General features: G+C 42.2%; 1 protein-coding gene across 2 annotated transcripts in view; it reads right to left on the bottom strand.

Annotated features, from left to right (window-relative positions):
- Positions 1–7,641: 7,641 nt before the first annotated feature.
- The window catches only part of LOC131674173 (bicaudal D-related protein homolog), a 31,479-nt gene continuing 18,015 nt past the window's right edge, over positions 7,642–21,105 (bottom strand). Inside the window, exons 3-7 of one of the 2 annotated variants that reach the window (XM_058952682.1) lie at positions 13,774–14,106; positions 13,255–13,424; positions 10,465–10,789; positions 9,026–9,346; positions 7,642–8,810 (exon numbers count right to left, since the gene is read on the bottom strand). In XM_058952682.1, coding sequence (XP_058808665.1) covers positions 8,511–8,810; positions 9,026–9,346; positions 10,465–10,789; positions 13,255–13,424; positions 13,774–14,106 — 1,449 coding nt within the window. In that variant the 3' untranslated portion in view covers positions 7,642–8,510. The remainder of the gene's footprint in view (positions 8,811–9,025; positions 9,347–10,464; positions 10,790–13,254; positions 13,425–13,773; positions 14,107–21,105) is intronic. The other variant, XM_058952683.1, reaches the window with a different exon arrangement.

The raw sequence follows: 21,105 nt of genomic DNA, 5'->3' as shown, positions 1-21,105 counted from the left end.
CACCTCCTAGCTATTACCCAAAATCTCGCTCTTACTAGAGCCAATGCCTTCATCGGCCCTCCCAACGACACGAACAACGACCTGGCCATGCCTGGAATCCTCCGCCAACGACGATGAATCTACCAACTTCACTCCCGTGTCCTCCGCTCGTAAATCCAAGCGAAATGCCAAACGTTTCAAAACCACCTCCATCCCAGACGACAAATCCCTCTCTGACGATTCAGACTCCGACTCCGACTCAGACGACGACCACCCTGGTCACCCTCCCCCCATTTGCATTAAGCAAACGGAACTCTGGCCCAACATCCGCAACTTTCTCGACTCCAACAGCATCGAAAAAAAGCGTGCTGTGGTAGCCAGCGACTCCATACGCCTATACGTCCGCTCAATCGACGATTTTCGACTCGTCACTGCCAAACTAGATGAGAAAAACATCCAATACTCCACTCACCAACTACGACAGGATCGTGACCTCCAAGTCGTCATCAGAGGCGTCGCCCTCGCACTCTCCGATGACGTGATCAAAGCCGAACTTGTCCGCAAAAAGCTTCCCGTCAAAACCGTCTACCGCATGAGGAAAGGCGACAAACTTTGGCCACTTATCCACGTCCATCTGGACTCAAATCACCCCTCTGCAAAGGACATCTTCAAACTAGAATTACTCGGCGGTCTCAATATCAAAGTCGAACCCAAACATAAAAACAAAACCATCCCTCAATGCCGGCGCTGTCAAAATTATCGACACACGGCCAACTACTGCCGCGCCCCCTGGGTCTGCGGCTTCTGCTCCAAAAACCACGCCACTCTCGATTGTAAACAAAAAGACAATCCGTCCAAAACCCCATTGTGCGCTCTCTGCAATGGCCCGCACCCCGCCTACTTCCGCGGCTGCCCGAAGGCCCCGCATAAGAAACAGCCAATCCCCAAACCTAATCCTGCTAGTCCCACCACCTGCTCAAACCACTAGACAGACAATTGTCTCCGCCTCAACCAGCCTGGCCCCCACGACCTAAGGCTTGCCCTTCTCAAAAACCGACCGCACGGTCTCCTCCACCCATCCCCTCCTCCAACGTAGGAGGACTCCCCCTGTGCACCTACCGCCCTGTTTCCTACGCACAGGCCACCTCCCCCAGAGCTCATCCCCCTCCACCCACAATTCACAGCACTCCTCCTCCTCTCTCGCCCATCGGCCCCCTCACCGATCCCGAAGCAGCACAGCTTTTTCTTGCCCTCATCACCAGACTCGGCATTACCCCCCAACAGCTGCTCTCACTCTACCCCACCCAACAGCCACACCTCTCCCCCCTCCAATACCAGTAACCCCAGACTCATCCTTCTGAACTGGAATGCAAATGGCATTTTAGCAAACAACAAAGTCGCTGAACTTTGCGACTTTCTCGCCTCCCAATCGGTTGATGTGGCCTGCATCACCGAAACCCACACTACCCCACAGAAAAAGCTCTTTTTACCAAATTACACTGTCTACAGACGCGACCGCCCAGACTCCCCCTATGGCGGTGTTGCAGTCATAGTCAAAAACTCCTTAAGGCACAAACCCATCAGCACGCCCACTCCCTCTCTCGAAGCTTACGGCGTAGAAATCTCCCACAACCAAAAACCCCTCAGAATCATCTCCTGTTACTCTCCTCCAAATGCCTCAAATAACCTTAAAGAGCTTGTTCCCCTTTTCGACACTGCCATCCCCACAATCATCGCTGGCGACTTCAACGCCAAGCATGAAACATGGGGCTGTCGTGTCAAAAATTCCAAAGGCACTAAACTACTCAACATAATGTACTCTCATAGCTTCTCCATCGAGGCCCCCTCAGAACACACTCATTTCCCAGGTGGCACCACCTCCAGTTCAGACATCCTAGACATCTTCCTCACCAAACACCTCAATCTCTCAAACGACCCACGCTCTATCTTCGTTCTCAGCTCCGATCACAACCCTGTAATCATGGAAATCCCCGGCTCCAGCGAGTACTCAACTCCAACAATCACCAAAATCGACTGGCTTGCCCTCCAATATTACCTAGAAACCTCTTCCTTCAAATGCCAACCACTACACACAACCACTGACATTGACAACGCCGTCCGTACCTTGACACAAGAGATCAAATCCAAAATTGAACTCTCATCCAAATCTTCTCCAATCACCCAGTCCAACCTACAAATCTCTCCCGAGGTTAAGGCACTCATCAACAGGAAGAACCGTCTACGCAAGCGTCTACAACGCTCCGGTAACGTCTCCCTTCGCCCAAAACTCAACGCCCTCAAACGTGAAGTCAATGAAGCCCTCCAACTTTTCCGCGAGTCATCATTCAACAAATACATTAACCAGGCCGAATCTAACCCCAAACGTACTTGGAAAGTGATCAAATCACTTCGCAACAGACAACCCTACTCAGCCCCCCTTTTCAGTAATGGACAGACCTTCTCCTCTGACGAAGACAAGGCTAACATTTTTGCCGAATCTCTACAAGATCAATGCTCCCCATTTCCTGTTCATGAGGACTTCGTGGACTTCCACTTCCACGTTACGGCCACAGTCCGTAACTTCATTTCTTCTAACCACGACATTCAACCTACCTCCCCCAAAGAGGTAGCTGCAGCCATAAAATCTCTCCTAAACAACAAAGCCCCAGGGCACGATAGTATCCCCAACGGCGTACTGAAAATTCTCCCCCGCATCCACATCGTAGCCATTTGCAACATTGTTAACTCAATGATGCGACTACAATATTTTCCTAAGGTCTGGAAAGAAGCAACTATCATCTGCATCCCAAAAGCTGGCAAATCTCTGAACCAGGCGTCCAATTACAGACCCATCAGCCTTCTCTGCACCCTCAGCAAGGTCACGGAAAGTATTATCCTCACCCGTCTCAACAAATTTGTTTCCGACAAAGACATCCTCCCTGACTTCCAACATGGCTTTCGCCACCATCATGGCACCTGCCACCAACTCCTCCGAGTTTCCGAATTCATTGCAGGCAACCGCAATCTCGGCAAACAAACCTCCATGCTCCTCCTGGACGCCAAACAAGCCTTCGACAGAGTCTGGCACAACGGACTTCTGTACAAACTTATCAAACTCGACTGCCCGCACTATCTAATCGGTCTACTCAAATCTTTTCTCTCCAACAGAACTTTCAGGGTCCGTGTAGGCAAACACCTATCCTCACCTCTACCTATCACCGCGGGTGTCCCCCAAGGCTCCAAACTCTCTCCATGCCTCTTCAGCATCTACTGCTCCGACCTCCCCACCCAAGAAAACATATTTTTAGCCCAATATGCTGACGACACCGCCGTGCTTTACTCCGGCAAAGTCATCAAACACTGTACCTCTGTCCTCAACAAATTTTTACCTACCTTACTCAACTAGTACCTCAAATGGGGCTTCCACCTTAACGAGACCAAATCTGAAGCAGTCTACTTCTCTCGTCACCACAACCCACCTGACAACATCTACGTCGGCGATCACAAAATCCCATGGAGCAACTCCACCAAGTATCTAGGCATAATTTTCGACAGGAAACTAAACTGGTCTAAACAAATCCAAGCCGTCCGCAACAAAGTAAACGGCGCCTCCCTCTCTCTCAATCCTTTCTTCTCCAACAAGTCCATCTCCCAACGCACTAAACTACGAGCATTCAACGCCATCATCCGCAGCATCTGCACTTACGCTATCCCTATCTGGGGTACAGCAACCCATCTTGACAAACTCAACGGCACTTACATGAGAATCCTCCGCAGCTCCCTCCAATTCCCCTGGTTCATCAGAAACGACCAAATTCTGAGAGAAACCGGCCTCCCCTCCATCCGTGACGCTGCGACTACCTACGCGAATAACCTTCGCGCTTCTATCTCCTCACACTCCAACCCATCTATCAACCGCTTGGCCTCCTTAGCCAGCAAACCATCCGACAGGGTCAGAAGACCCTGCTCTCTCCTCACCCCCCCTAACAACTCTTCCGCTTCAGCGGCCCCCCACCTCCAACCCCCGCTGTTCGGATTTCTTACTTCTGGTGGTTTATAACCTTCGGGTTGGTAACCGACGGGGAGGGGTTTTAGCCGGCAGGCGCCCACGAGATTTCGTGGACGAATCCGGCATATCCCCCCAACCTACATCTCCGGGAATCTTTTGAAGATTTCCCCTCCCCGGCCAATCAAAAAAAAAAAAAAAAAAAAAAAAAAAACATATTTCTAAAAAAATATACGTTTCCGGAAGATTTTGAAGTTGCAAATAATTTCTTTACTATTTATTATTAGAGGATAAAACGATATTTGCATAATGATCATTAATGTCTCGTCATAGGACTTCTACGATTGATTATTCATTTATTAAATTAAAAACTTGCTACTCTCTTTGTTGCTATTATTTTATAAAAGATAAATACTTAATTTACTCATTAAAATAATTTGTATTTCAATAACAATACTAATTATAGCATAATATAGCAAGTTTCGATGCTCGCGTTGACAGTATTTTACGGTACACTTCAACTCGTAAAGAGTGCTTTTATGCTATAAAATTAACGTAAAGTCTTTCATCCAAAAACAATGAAATCAATTTCTGTTTTATATATTTTTTCAAACATTTAATGTAGAGAAAAGTTATGATTTTTACATTACTTAATACTTTTGATTGATATTAATTTTGATTTGCTCAAATATCGGGTCTTTAGAAAATTATGTTTTGGTGAATGGTATTCAGAAAAAAATATGGATCTTGTATTAAAGAAAATGTTTGCACGGGATAATTTGTAATATTGTCAGTATTTCACTTCATCATTACGTGCACCACTAAGGGCAATCTTCAGGATTCATGTTTTCATTATTTCTTTTATGGAACTTTACGATTTACGAGCCAGTTCAGAAAGAAAATGATGATATTTTGTAAAATAACATGTTTAAAATAAAAATGAAAGCTTATTATTTTAATCAATGTTGTCATTGTTTAAGGTCTATCGCAACGAAATTTGATGTTATAAATTTACCCTTTAAGAAAGAGTTTAATACGTAGACATATATAAGAACTGATAGCGTTCTTTGCAATAACATTGAGTTGTAAGGAAACAGATTTCCAATTGCGAAATTTCTGGACCACAAATTTCTTGTTTGGAATTTTATAAAATGTATACTCATCATTTCATCTGAACTAAACTTTGCGTTATTATCTAACCGTTTTAATCGCTATGTACTAACCATTTTACTAATATTGACGATACCATTGGACCAATAGTATCGAGGTGACGGTTAGTTTCACGATGAAATAATCTACGGTACTACATGAATTAATTAATAAATAATTCTTGCCAGCAATACAGTATACATAAATTTATTTCAGTTTCCATTATTTTTAATAACGTAAATGTAATAATATTGTGTTATATACGTATAAAAACATATTAGCAAGTCTCTCTCTGCAAAATTTTGAATTCAATCTCTCATTTTTTTCTGTATATTTGTTTCTTTTACCCTAAAATGCCGCTTGTTTATATATATATATATACATTTTCTTTTTTTCTATGATTAGATCTCCTCCTTATCTCTCCACCCCCGCCCTCGATCACTTGAACTTTCGCGACTTTTAACAACGGAGAAACACTGTACGCCATTCTCCACGGGTTCAGAATGCAATGTAAGCAGTATTTATCCGGCAAAAAACTTCTTACTGGCAGAAAAAATGCTCAGTAGATAGGTGCGCGCGTTCACACATAATCATAAGGAAGATGCTCCGAAAGTTTAAAGCGTTTGACTTCGGAAACAGATTAGTCGACGCTACGTTGCAGCGAATAAGTTTTCCTCAAACATAATTACCTGCTACCCCCCCCCCCCCCGGACTCTAAAAACTCTGAGATCGTTTCTCTTATACGTCTAGTTTACTTCATGGAGCTGTCAGACTTAATAACTTAATAACTTAATGCTTTAATAACTTTAAAGGCAAATCGCTTCTTTGATTAATTCTGTCTCACACCTTCACTATTGAAGCTCCTGCCCAATTTACTCATTTTCTTGCTGATGCATTAAAGAGCTCCGACACGTTAGATATCTTCATCTCAAAAAACGTCTCACTCGAAGACCCCTGGTCCATCACCCGACTAAATTCAGACTATCACTCCGTATTCCTAGAGATTCCTCGATTTATTGTCTTTAGCCCCCCCCCCCCCCACGCCATAAAATCAACAATTATGGTTATCTGTGAAATTCTTCCTTAAAAAGTCGTTTTCAACTGTTTATCAATTTGTACCGTTCCTGATATTGACGCTGTCGTTTCGACCCTTACCCATGAAATTAAGGATAAAATGTAACAAGTCACCATCTCTGCCCCCAACCAATCATCCAAGACTCCTGAGGTCCTGTCCCTTATTCGTAAGAAAAACTAAACTCACAAGCATCTGTAGCATAGTGGAAACCAAGACATATGCCCCAATTGAATGTCTTAAATAGAAAAGTCCACGAGGCCGTCCGATCCTTCCGCGACTCCAGCTTTGAAAAATATATCTCAGAAGCTGAATCTTACCCCAAAGATTTCCAAGCACACGTAACCGAAACCACACGCAATCTGATACCACCAAATTTCGAATTTGCATGCACCTATTTCACCGAGTGAAGTGTTTGATTCTGTCAAAGCCCTTAAGAATAATAAAGCCTCTGGTATCCATTCCGTACCGAATAATGTTCTCAAAATAGTTCTGCGCATTTACATTGTAGGTTTTTCTATCCTTACTAACGACGCGCAGTTTTTTATACTTTTTTTGAAACGATTACTATCGACTTCTCCTAGAATTTCTTTATCCGATTTCGAGTACATGTTTTTGGCCGATCGTGCAGGAAACTACTGTCGGAGTGTCAAAAACGAATTTCTACAAATATTCGAATGTTTTCTTGCTCTTTTAAATATAACATGAATTTTCTTTTTTTATTTTTCATAAAACGAATAAAGCACTATATATGTCATTTGTGCACTATAAGATTTATTATAAGATTTATTAAAAGCTCAATTTTTTTGTGCTAATGAAAATGAAAATTATTCTATATCCATGCTTCTGTGAAACGATTAAAGCAAAAAAGTGCAATTACGTAATATAAAGCGTAGCCGATCAGGAAAGTAACTCGGAAAGAAAATAATGAAAGTGCTGCTGGTGCACTAGGTAAATATAAACGTAACGAATCATAACTATTCATCTAAAAATTAAAAAGGAACATAAAACCAAAAGACTCCTGCCTAACATTTAGTGATATTGATCGTTACGCGGGGATGAATAATAAAATTTTGAAAATATGATAGTTTACCTTATTTTCAAAAAGATGTTATTTAAGGAAGAAGGAAAATATCTAGTAAAGTTGTTTTGTTCATTTCCGAATTTTTTTATGACACTATTATAAATGGAGGCATAGTACGGTCGATCAGAAATTAGGTTGCACAGATCTAATAAAAATAAATTTTTTTTCAATCTAAAGTGTTTATCGTCTAAAGAGCCTACGATACTAATATAAGAAACTATATCTCAGTAAAAATATTTCATCTTTTTCCAATAAAACCCAGTTACTTTTCTATATTGAAAATGATATTAAAGTGAAACCTTTCTTCAAATAATAACATAATAATTTATTCCAAGGCTTGCTAGGCAAGTCACCTTTAACTTTTCTGTCAAGTTACAATAATTTCTTTTACAATTCTCATGCATTAATATCAATACTAATATTTATAGAATTACTCACATTCATATCAGTCTAAATTATTAGTTCTAACTTGAGAGTCGCTGCAGATATCTCAAACTGTTTTCAAATTATAAGTATTAAAAAAAACCGTTAGTAAATGGAAATATACGTACATATGAAAATTCATTTAAACATTTTTTGAAAATAATATTTTTAGCATGCATTGATGTTAGAAATATGAAAAATTTTATAATTTGACGAACATCGCAATTTCAAAGATTATACTCATGTAGGAAACGATTTTTATAAAAATTGTTATTTGCATAAAAAAATTTGCTCCTGAGTTTTAATAAAAATTTTATTATTTAAAATTATACTTCTCTTAAATAAATATACACTTACAAATAGCTGTGTAGTATAAGTACTATACAATTTTTCTAAAAATTTAATAATTTAATAAACTAGTCATATCTTAGATCAAAGATAAAACTGCAAGGCACTCATTTGAGAAAAAAACAAAACCATTGTGCCATTATGTTGTTTCGTCTTTTTGAGTATAACGCGCCGTATAACATGATCATGAATTAGTCGATAAAAATTCGTGCGATGGTAACACTAATTGCGTCTCTGTCGATCGATTTCAAGTAAACATCTGTACATGATGGACGGAATGAAAAAATGTAAAATAAGTTCACAGAGTCTCTAAAAAGAAAAAGAAAAAAAGGACGAAAATTCAGCACAGCGTTTTTAAGTACACTTCAGAAAAGCACAGTAGCTGTCCGGGAATCACCACATATAAAATTGCACATTACAGTCCCGCCTTTGATTCAGAAAGGCAAATATCAGAAAATCCCAAAGCGTTTTTTCGAACCGTTGCTGGCTCGCTTCTTTCGCGCGGGTGCTACCATCTCGGCAGAGTCACCACTCGCCAGCGATGCCGGCGTGACCGGTGTTAATTTGCTGCGAACGTGCTCGTCGAGGAGCGTCTGCATGTCCATTTGCCACTGCTCTAATTGTTCGCTCAATTCGATCTTCTGCTGGATTGACTCCATTAGCTGGCTGTTTATTTGTAGCATGTCGATGCGAGTACGAGCGAGCTCCACTTCTACCTTGTTTTTCCGTGCTACTGCTTGGTCTCTCGTCTGAAAAACCCGGTTAGAATTAAATTTTGTACTAAACTTTGTTATTCGATGAAGATATTTGAAACATGTCTTCTAAATGCTAACACATTAGAATTATTGAAAATATGACACTTTTTTCGGTGTAAATATTAATTTAACAAAAAACGTAATATTAATTTAAGTGTGCGTTCAGTATTTCGCAGTATTTTTCCAGAGACCAGCGTCTCAAATCTCACCTGCAAAGCCTGAGCGAGCACCTCGTCCTTGGATAGTTGCGAGTGTTCAATGTCGTCTCTCGCCCTGTCTCTTTCCTCCCTGGCACCATTTAGCTCAGCTTCGCACAATTTCAGTTTACTCGCAACCTCCACGAGATTCTCACTCTTGCGTTTGAGCTCATCTTGCGTTTGTCGTAGCTGGTCTTTCATTTGTTCCAACTCTTCTTTTGCCCGATGTAACTCTACGGCTAAACCCAATTCACCAGGACCACCACGAACTCCTGCCAGAGCTAGACCAAAGACTTCTTCCACGAGGTCCGTGAGTGCGCCTGGGCAATTGTTCTGTCGGGTAAACAAATGGCTTTAGTTTGACTATTTTCAAATTAAAACTACAGATAACTTAAAATTCTATTTAATGTATAAACACTTTTAAGCTATGCCATTGTTATCAATTATAAATAAACCATTGTAATTTCACCATAAACAATACGAATGAAACGATTACAAAGCAGATATCCATTTAAAAAATGTCTTGAAATCTCATTTAGATCCAGTGAATCGATTCCACGTTCAAGCTCATTTTCCACAGTGCATTACACCTGCCAATAAATAAATGAAATCCCGAGAGGCATTGTTCGTCAAAAAGAAAAAGAGAAAAAGAAAACCGAGAAAAGGCAAACTCTTACTAAATTATATAAGCTCTGTTCGCTCGCAACACAAGTTGTATTGCAATGTGATAAAGAGAGCGAGCGAATATCGTTCCCACATTTTCAAACGTTTCCGAGTGGTTTCGGTAACGGCCGCTCGCGATTGCTCGAGCGCGACGCGAAACGGCTCGGCTCTCTTGCCACCCACATCTGACTTATACAGTCCAGTTCTTTTCCTCTTACAACAACATCGGCGTCGTGCGATTAATTTGACTTCTGCTATCTCTCGCGCTACGATCAAATAACGTTACCTTTTTTATTTCGAAACAATGCGACGAAAAAAAAAGGAGAGTCGTGTGAAAAATGTGATAGCAAAAGCGATTTTTCCGCCTGCAGAAATGATAACTTGCACAATGCACTGCAATAGAACGTACCTGCGTTCCTTTTATCGCGCATAATTAAGCATGGCAAAAATAAATAAAACTCGCTTGGCGAAAGAGAGGCTTTCCCTATTGAAAGAATTTTAACTCGAGAGATCAACTCTCGCGCCAAGCGAGTGCGCGGTACATCAATTGCAACTTCAAAGAAAATAAGAAGTGCTCCTAGATTTTGGCCGGACAGCTGTTACTTCGAAATCATTAAGCGTTATATTTATAAAAGATATATAAATTGACATCTATTAGAGTTTGCATGTTCGAATAAGGCTGCAGAGAACTTAAGTGGATACACTGATTGCTTCATATTTTACAAACATTGAATTTCACTTGATTAGTCATCGTAAACCGCGCATCAATCATGCGATTTTCATCCTACCTCTGTATTTACCTCGTTCTCGTTGCCGTTATTGAGCACAAGCATGGATTCGTCGCAATCGCTTTGTAAACCAGAATCGTCCTCGCCGCGACGCAAGTGGCTGGACAACTCCCTTAGCCTGCGACACGCACGGCCAATTTCCTGCCGAAGCTCCTGTTGGTCGTACGGACCCAAGGAACTGGCACCGCTCTCCTCACACTCCATTTCCGCTTGCAAGGAACGTGGCTGCCGCTGTCTCATGCTACCGCTGCTGCCGTTCGGCGCGGCTAATGCCGCTGTAGAATTATTTGTCTCGATTGCCGCCAACGCAGCTGCCAGCTCGTCCCTGTAAGGGTAACCAGAGATGATGCGGATGTACTTCCAGATTTTTAATTATTCTTCTTTTCGAGCACGCGTCTGCCACGCGACATATATATATGGGAGGGGTTGTACTTTTTTTAGAAAGAAGAAAATTTACAAGCGTAGATGTTTTTATATTTTTAAAGCAGATGCCGTTAATTTCGGAATTTGATAAAAATCAATCTACCTTTTCATTACATTATCATTTTATTAATCTGGAGAATTGTTCAAAGTCATTTGTTTCCTTGTAATAATTTTCTAAATGAACGATAAACAACTTTGGAAAAAAAGAAACCGAGCATCAACAAAAACAAGACATTCTCTGATTCTCGTTACTATATACCTTTTTCTATGTACTAAATGCAGGCAAATCGATATCTAATTAGGTTACAGCCGCAGAAAACTATTCATTCAAAACAGTTTACAAAATAACTATAGCTCGCCGTGCAACTCGCACTACGCCTCGCTAATGCATATTCATATGCGTATTTTTTCCACTTATTATAAAAAAGTTATGGATGCCATGTTGAAACATTTTATTCATGATCTGATTGGCTGAGATATGGTCACATGATATACTTTTATATGGAGGCAAATAAGCGTGTATGTATGGTTTAGAGTATTAAAAGTTTAATGTATCATAATCGATATGGATCAATTTAAATAAAACAAAAGTCCAAAATTTTTTATATATTGTAGATTTATTATTTTAACATTCATTTTATTAAGCAAGCAGCGAGTAAATCGTTTCGTAAAAACAAAAACTTATGCTTTGGAATTGTTCTAGTTGCTTTATATTACTAATCGATAATCTGATATTCGAATGCGTAAGATTGAAATAAATGTTGTGATGTCGCAATCTTTATTCAAAGAGTAGGATAAAAGTTTAATTTTCACCCATATGGTTGTAAAGAACTGAAAGATTATTGTAGTAGTTTTCGATGCGATAAATTATGAATTTGAAATACGCAGAACTGTTATACTAATACACGTTTATCCGTTGTGATTATGTGTTTTGTAAAATAATTGAAACATTTATCTTTGAAAAAGTAATTTATGTTAAATATGTTAATCAATAGGACAAAAATGAAATGGAATATAAGAGCGCGCGAAGCGCGTCTGACATCACTAATATATATATATAAAGATACGATCTCAAATCATGTTTCCCATGTTCACGCGCGCTGGCGGTGGCGTTCGATCGATCAATCCGCCTCCGTTCGCAAAGAAAACGTTGTTTGCAAAGTAAAGTCTGGCGTTGTAAATTTGCATAACGGAATATCCTATCGTGGTTTGGAAAAAAATAAGCGAGTAGTGGAAACCCATTAAAAGTTTATCGACAACAGCTTTCTCGCACGAACATAACGAGACACGCACGAGCTATTGAAACGCCAACTTTATTACACAAATCGATCGGTCTATAAAGGAACGCGTAATAATTGCTCGCGAGGGCGTTACATAGATTTGTTTTGGAATTGTTCACTCCCCGCCGCATGAATATATGAACGAAGTCGTGAGAAATTGTGCCAATTTGACGCGCGCGCGCGCACCAAATCCGCGGTTATTTTTTTCACGAGTCGCGCGTAAGAGCGACAAGTCGTTCAATGAAAGCGGCAATACAAAGGTCAAGTGTGTCCGCGTGAGAGGACTTTCGCAATCAGGTACGACGCCAACGTGCGCGCGACCGACCGTCATTGTTGGCTAATGCCACCGAGACTCTGAATATAATGAAGCGACGGCTTTAATACTAATTGAATCGCGTGGCTTTTCGAAGCAGACCTGCTCGTTGAGCCGCGAAGTGTTTTTATGGGCGGGATGCCCGCGAGCTTCTGTATATTTATTGCTTGATTAATTTTCTACGACACGGCGATTATTGAGGTTGTTATTAGACGAAGCCGACTAAAAAATATGTACACTATGCGAGCGACCTCATTGCGTCACCACGACGTTTTAGCAATTTAATCGAAAATCATTAGAAACGAATGACAATTGGCGAAAGACGAATGTACGAAACAATTGACATTGCGTTTCGTCAAAATAAATTCTCGAAACACGACGAACACGGCAAAACCTTAAAATCCTATGTGTTTAAATTTAAACGTTTTAAGTGTGCAATTGTGACGTCACCCATAAGAAATACATTGTCGCTGAATTTAGACGTTTAGAAGTGTTTAAAATTGGGGACAATGTATTTCTTATGGGTGACGTAATATTAAACGTTTAAATTTAAACACATGGGTTTACCGTGGAAAATGTCATCTTTTTCTGACTTCTGGTTCCAATGAAACCACATTTCATTAAGCTAATCCACGAGAAACCGATGCATCTTTTTTCGACGAAAAATAAATTGATCTGTCACGAAAACAAGCTATACCGTTGGTCCCTCGAGACAAAGAAAAGAAAAAAGCGGATATCACTGTAAAATAAAGAAAAGTGGCTCGAAGGACATACCTTTCACGCTCGGCGACAATGGCGCGTCGTTCGGCCTCATGGCCCAGTCGTTCCAAGGCTTGAGCACGCTCCTCGGCCTCCTCGAGGGCGGCCACGGCGCGTGCCCTTTCTTCCCGTAGCTCCAGCGAGCGACGCTCCAGCTCCGTCCGTTGCGCCGACACTAGCTGCACCTGCAAGCACGCATCGTGAGTTTTCGCGCGGTCGAGCGACCGCCGGACGAGACTCTTATCGTCCCGCGTCGCGCCAGTCGAGGGAACGTCGAGAATGCGCCTTCGTTTTCTCCCGCAGGCGCGCATTTATGGTTTCTCTTTGTTTCCGCGCGGCAACGCGGAATCATTCTCTCGTCGCAGCGCTCAGACTTGTAAATTTTGCGCATTGTGCTCGAATACAACGAGGAAAGCCCCCTACGACGCTACGCAAAGGAAAAAAGAGTAGCCGCTCCAGTATTTACAGCTGCGCGACTCGCGATTCCGAAGGTAGCCCGCTCGCATGGCCAGCGGGAGTTGATCCAGGACTTACTTCATCCTTGAGGACTTCCAAGCTGCTGACGTGATCCTGCAGCGTGGTGTTCCTCAGAGCGCACTTCTCGCGAAGATGCTTGAGCTCGAGCAGCAGCTGCTCCTCCTGCTTGGCAGCCTCGCGCAGCTGGTCGGCCAGGCGCGCGTTCTGCGCCGTCAGGTCCGACACCAAGCTCGCCTGGTCGCGCTCGGCTCGACGCGCGCGCTCGCTCTGCTCCTGGAGCTGGCTGCGCAGACCTTCCACGTCGGCCTGCAATTCCACTGCTCGCGCCTCGCTCTCGCCGCGCGCTTCCTCCAGCTTGCGCCGCAATAGATGACGCTCCTGCTCCAGACCCTGCGGCAACGACGACATCGCTCGATTCAATGCACTTGCACTTTTTCAGGGGCTCTTTCGTGTCGCGTCATCGAGATGAGCGCGAGTGACGATTATACGCATCTACCACCGTTACTCATACGAATTCAAATCGACAAGGCAAAGAGAAAGCGATTATCGCGTCAAAGTTTCAAACAGGCTTTTGCCATTATGATAATGTCGTATGCTAGGTATATCCGCGCGCGCGAACGTTCTAATTTCTCGTATGAAGCCTTTCTAGATGCTTAGCCGGATAGCATTGTACCGCGAGTGCATTTTTTTTCGTACACCTCGAGAAAGAGAGAGAGAGAGAGAGAGAGGGGGGCAGAGGGAGATGTAATATAGAGCAACTTTATATCAAAACAAACAAAGTTAGCACGATGCACTGGAAACACCATTTCCGTATCTCGTGCGAGTACGAAGAGGCATTGTTCCCCAAATCAATCAACGCACGGCGCATAAGGAGAAGTTGTGCCAGAAGCGTAATAACTACGCGCTCCAAAGCGACGTTCGTTCACGCCCATGACTCGCAGTGTGTAATGAAGTGAGCGAAAGGCCGCCCAACTGCGGATTAGCGTAGAGACAAAAAGCGCTGCCCCGCGTATCATAGAGTAGAGAGAAAACTTTCGCGTGTGCACTCTCACTTAAAAATAAAGAAAAAAAAACACCGCATGAACCGCACGCGTTAACCTGAAAAAGGAGGGTCGCGGGAATGTAGATTTTTCGTATTCTGGAATCACGTGCGAATTCTTCGATTGTAGTCGGACGGTACAGTCAAGTGAACGCGTTTCATCGTCGACATATGACTCATCGTACGATGCACGCTGATTCCCATCTCTTGTTCTGCCTTTTTCATATGGCGACTCGTGGATCGCACGCGTGCGCGCCCGTGATAGTGGGGGCTGTAAATCAGGATAGTTTTCAATTTTTGCGAGATACCTCCATTATTTTCTGCATTTTTTTTCTTTCTATACGTTAGCTTCGAATTTACGATTATAAAAAAAAAAAAAGAAAAGCTACCGCGAAGCGACGAAGGAAATAAACGCGCATCTTCCTTTAGTTTCAAAGCTAATCGCGCGCTTCATTGCATCGTAAAGTTGATCTGGAAGAGAGTAAAGGCCGCGCGTAATTGTTTGTCTTAAAATAAATCCACATTCTTGAAAATAAAAGTACGAGGAACTTCCGCGAAATAATAACACTGATGTGGAATTGTCCTGTTCATAAAATGTGTTTTGCTTGAAGCGAAGTCTCTTCCTCGCGGCGTCGTGTATTTCAATCTATTATTGTAACACCTTGCGCGTTTCGCTATCCTTCCTCGTGCGTAACGAAAATCACACAAAGCTGACGTTAAGCAGACTGTCATTACCCAATCGAAAGAAAAGGAAAGACATCGTCGATCTCACGCGTGAAAGAAGCAAAATCAATCGGTAACCTAATCGATCTCGCATTGAATCATCGGCACGCGCGCGTACTTGCAGTTTGAGCGACCGCGAAGAGAAAAAAAGGATCGATACTGTCCCTCCTCAGCGTCGTACAATGCAAATCTTGCGATGATTCAGCGGCAGAAGAGATGTGGAAAGCAATAAGGTCGTTGAACCCGAATGTGAGATGACGACGGTGACGTCTGATGAAGGTGCGAGAATATATGAGCAAATTCAACGCGGATCGTCTTGTGAAAATCACGAGATGCCAGTAGATGCCGAGAAAGTCAAAACTGTGTCGAAGCGAGTCGTCGGTGTGCTAATTGGTTTCAAGGTCACGTCATTTGTGATTCATCGCTGACTGATAGATTTAGGAGTTTTGTGTATTTTGATGTTTGAGTGGGCTTATAGACTACATTGTTTTCTTATTTCGTCAGACGTGCAGACGACAAAGATTTGGTGACTTGATTGTAGAAAGATGTGGGACGAACAAACAGGTAATAAATATAAATTATCAAATAATATTTTTCTGAACCACGTATTTTGACAATATTTCAAAATGATAAAGAGACCTGACTGGGAGAGCGAAACTAGTTTCCACTTTCACAATAAAACTTTTTCAAACAAATCGACATATATTTTTACAATCATCAATAAATGACAACAATGCTACACATCGATTCAGCAGTTTATTTTGAATGCAAGTATGTCATGTTTGTTGTTACAACGCGCCTATAACATGCCATCGAAAAATTAGCATGCCGTAATAAATTGTACCCGTCGTACATATGCGTCACACCAGAAATAATTTTCCTTTCGCTCGCGACTGGAATAAAAAAAGAAGAATAAAGGATACGACGATCGATTCGCGTGCACTTACATAAAATTTCGTAAGCAATGACATCAGACAACTTCTCGAGCTCACATTTTTTTTTTCTTTATTACAATGAAACAGAGAAAAAATTTGAAAGAGTGAAAAGAGATAAGAGTAGCACACGAACATACAATCGCGTCGTAGAACTTTGTCAATGATCCACTTTTGGTGTGCGCTATCGATTTCGGCCTTGCGCAAAGCATCGCGCTGTGGTTACAAAAGGATCAGCGGCGGCGAGAAGTGACGCCGTCGAAACAAGCAGACAAAAAGTAAAAGTCGTCGATTGTCTTTGCGACACTTGATACAATTTCGTTTCGTCATACAATCCCACCCGTTCTTCTTGAAAGCCTCGTCCACTTGACTGCCAAGAGCAAATTAAGTCAACTTGGTCGAAATCATCATCTCCACAATTATTCTTATAAACTCGTTGTACTTTGCGTGAACATGCTCAGCTCTCACGAGATTAAATCGCTCCTCTTAGCTGGAAAGTAAAGAAAAGGAGGAGCGAAGGCAGCTCTTTCGTATACAATTAGTCGATGGAGCGTGCACAAGAAAACGGGAGTTTTTTTATTTTTTTTTTCCATTTCTTCCTCGAGAGATCTCAAGGTGATCCACTTTCCGAGATATAGTACGAGCCGCGGCGGCACTACCCGCGCAGAAGGCCATCATTACGAACAGATAGGCGCCGCGCGTTTTCTAATTTTGTACGCCAGCGACCGAGCAGATCCTTTACTCTCCTTCCACTTTTTTGTGCAGCTGCGAGAGAGAGAGAGAGAGAGAGAGAGAGAGGGAGAGAGTGATTCGTCGAACACTGTAACGAATGATTGCAGTTCTAGTAATGATGAGGGCATTGGTATTTTTGTATCAAAGGAGTCCGTTTTTGCTTTTTGCTTTAATGAGTGTTATGAAATTGAAAGTGGTAAAGCAGTGCTTCAGTTGTAAAATCATATTTTCTGGCTGTACGGATTCATTTCATTGTATGATTGTGCTTCCTTTTCACTTTGGCATTTTACTATGATAATATGGCATCGCAACATTTAATGTTCATTGCTCCAAAAATTAAATAGGTTAAACGTTAAGAGTTGTAATTATAACAATGTTGGATTTTTATTTTTTATATTCGATGATCAAACAAAAAAACTGTTTGAAAAACACAAAAATACAGGCAACAGTGACAATTAAAAAAAGCTTCAAAATCAGTCTGTCATAGACGTTTACTCTCCTAATAGAAAGACTCTTTCACCATTTTCATCGACACAAGTCACGACATTAATCATTAAATACAGGTTACCTTCTTTTCCTCATCCTACGCAAAAATCTATAAAAAATAGTACGATGAAGAACGAGTTAATGAAGATCAGTAGTAAGGAAACTTTTATAAACAATAATGATCTTTTAAGCCTGAATCAAATTTACTTTCGAATCGTTTTAAAAAAATAATTATATAAAAATTTTAAAAATAATTATATGAATCCTAACAGCAGAACAAGAATCAGAAGTATACAGTTGCCAAAGTTGAAAAGACTATATTTCAAAACAGTGGTCTATAGTTATAATAAAAATTTTTAGCTTATTATGAGTTCAAGGTTTTAAAAACTAACAAACCACTATTAAAGAAAAAATTGAAAACTGTCATGAGAAATACTGTCTGTTCTTTTGAATTTTACAATATATATATATATAATATTTACGCAAAAGTATGTATGTATTGTAAATTTTTTAGTTATAAGCTCCACGTAATTAAAGTTTTAACTATTGAGATTGTCTTATATTTTTCATGCACATACCAAACCTGCAAAGAGCTTCATATTCTTGTGCGGCTAGGTTCACCTGCCTATGTATTATGGTATATAATAAATAAAAAAAAAGAAAAGAAAATACAGCTTTCTTTATCATATCCGTCTCGTAGCATTTCGATCGAACGTCGTGTGTCGGAAAGCCCTTAAGCAGACAAAGCAAAGTGAAACGAGGGCGCGGAAGAGAAATGACATCGATCGTGTTATTTTTAATTGAACGCGAAAATGAAGCAGCGGTACGTGAAAGTAGGAGGAAGTCAAGTTCACACAGACGGACGCGACAAAGCGGCTGCGACGTTATCGAAAGAGTATGGCCGATGCAGGCTTAGTGCATACGAATATAGGCGAAGCGAATCCGTATAAAAATAGCGTGTAATGTTATAAAGCGGCTTGATGGGATCTCCGGCGCAGTGTATGCGCGGCCGGGCTCACTCGTTTTGTGCACTTTTCCTCTTTGCACGCGCAGCCATATCGCGGAGGCTTCGAGCCGACGCGCGCCTTTCGCCGATTGACTCGTTGCGAATTTCGGGATAATAGGGATCGGCGAGCCCCGACGACACACAATGGCGCGCCGACAAAAGTAAATCTCGATCGAACGCCAAAGGCCCCCTACGTTCATCCGGTCGTCGCGTGACTTTCGAGCGGTCGCCTTTCAACGACGGCACTTATTGATGCAATCGATAAGCGATTGATCTGCCTCCTCCACATCGCTCGTGCTTGTCTGCTCGTTCGGCGCCTTGTGAGAACATCATCCGCGCCGGAAGAGTTGCTCATCATCGCGCTAACGAACTGCAACGCTATATATCTATTAGCCGGATCATTAGCTCGCGCGATAAGCATCGCGTGCTTCTTGCACAGTCGTTATCGCCGCCTCGGCGATGGATTCCAACGGCGACGCGCGGACAATGGGTCGGATTATACCTTGGAGGACTGGATAAATAAACGGGCAGAGAAAGCCGAAGCAGGCAGATTTAGATAGAAGGCTTGGCGGTCGACACAACCACGGCTGGGCATTTGCGCGATGGGGGATCGTCGATGACGCGCTTAGAAAATAAACTGCGCGCTGCTAGTGCCAGTTTTCCGAAGTGGTTTCATCTTTGAGTTTTCGAAAAGAGTAAGCCGACAAATCGGATTCTAAGCGTGACACCGACCTTCCATGCGATGCAGAAACTGAACTACACCCCCGACTTTTGTCGTTGTACCGAAACGTCAAAGTTGCGGATTCGCGCTTGTGTAGCCTACGACTTATGTTGTAAACGAGGAATTCCATCTTGCATACTCGTCCCAGCAAACAATATCCATCTTGTATGTACAAGACGTGGTTCTCTCAAACGACTTCACTCGCCGCAAAGAAAAAGAAGGCCAAAGATATTCGCACAGCCAAGAATAAATACAAGCCCATTTCAATCTCCCGAATAATCCTCCCCTGCACAGCGAATAAACAAAGGACCGGCCTGCGCAGAAGACGAACGCGCCAGTGTTTTAAATAAAAAGCATTCCAAGGCACGACGACAAAGATATCCTTTATATATATACATGCACAGTGAAAGCCCGTTAAGCGCCAGCCTCGCGTCAGACAAAGGGAAGGAGAGCGAGAGTGCAACGGCAGGAAACCGGTCCAGCACTTACATCACGCATGCGTGCCGCGGCGGATTTTCGTTGGCCACTGTCGAGGATGTGGTCCGTGGGAGATATCCGTTCGGGAGCGCGCGCCCACCTGTGCGGACGCCGACGCCCGTTCTTGATAAGCCGCTTGCGAGAAATACAATTTCACCTCGACACCTGCCTCCACGTACGTTTATCACCGATAAAATTCAATTTCTTCGTCCATTGGAAACGCGCGCGACCCGTTGTCGCGAATCGAAGCGCAAATCGGGTTAAAACGTCTCTCTGGTATCTCTCGGCGCGCGATTGCGCGAAAGTGCAGAAATATAAAGATGTCGGACGACTTTCGTTTCGCAGCCAACGAAAGACAAAAGAAATCGGTGCATTTGTTCAATTACGAGAGGCACAGAGAAAGAGCCGATTAGAGAAGTCATTTGCAAGTTTTGCAAAAGTTGCAGCTATCAGTCTGAGTGTTTATACATTTATTATTTAGCGATCAGAGAGAAAGAGAGAGTGTGTGTGAGTGTAAGCGCACCACTATTACGAGCGATCAGACTTAATTATTCTTCATCCTATTTTTTCAACGATTGGAATGTTTACGTTTACGCCGTAGATGTAGTATACATTTGCTAGTTGACTGTCGGTTCGCGTGTAATATCATTGCTTAATTCTGGCAAATTAGAGTAACCGAATTGAAGGATAAATTGATGGCAGTCTCACTTGTAAAAAAAAAAAAAAACTAGACGACGTTACGCGCTTGCATGTAGATCGGTGAAAGTTTCAAGCCCAATACATCTAATAAACATAAATGTAATTTTAAGCACGTCTAGTCGATAAATTTCCGTACAGCAATCATTAAAAGTATACTCGGCGAGCTTATTTAGCACTGCGCTACGTAATGGGCAGCAACGTATGTATCTCACATTGTATGTAAATCGTTCGTGTGTAATTGAAGGTTGTCAAAGACACATGCGAATTCGAGGTATCGATGAGTAGTATTATAAACATCTCGAAGACTTCGTAAAAAAGTAAAGCCTATCCTTAGCCTGTAAACATCAATTTCACAAGTGCGATAGGACAGGAGAGAGGAAAAACAGTGGCGAAAATCCAGGTGCGTAATCCTGATTTCGGGGAGAAAGATATCGAGCATAACCCACTGTGATGCACGCGGCAATAGTGCGGTTATAGCATGTCGGTGAACTGTCGTATGCGGGCGCGCGCGCGCGCAATCGGTCGATGAGTAACCAGGGGAACCAAGGCCGTAAGCACTACGGTTCGATAACTT

Source organism: Phymastichus coffea, unplaced genomic scaffold, assembly GCF_024137745.1.
Source record: "Phymastichus coffea isolate CEN01 unplaced genomic scaffold, Cenicafe_Pcof_1.1 PCOF00218, whole genome shotgun sequence".
NCBI classification, from domain to species: Eukaryota; Metazoa; Arthropoda; class Insecta; order Hymenoptera; family Eulophidae; genus Phymastichus; species Phymastichus coffea.
This window is presented reverse-complemented; position numbering and strand designations above follow the sequence as displayed.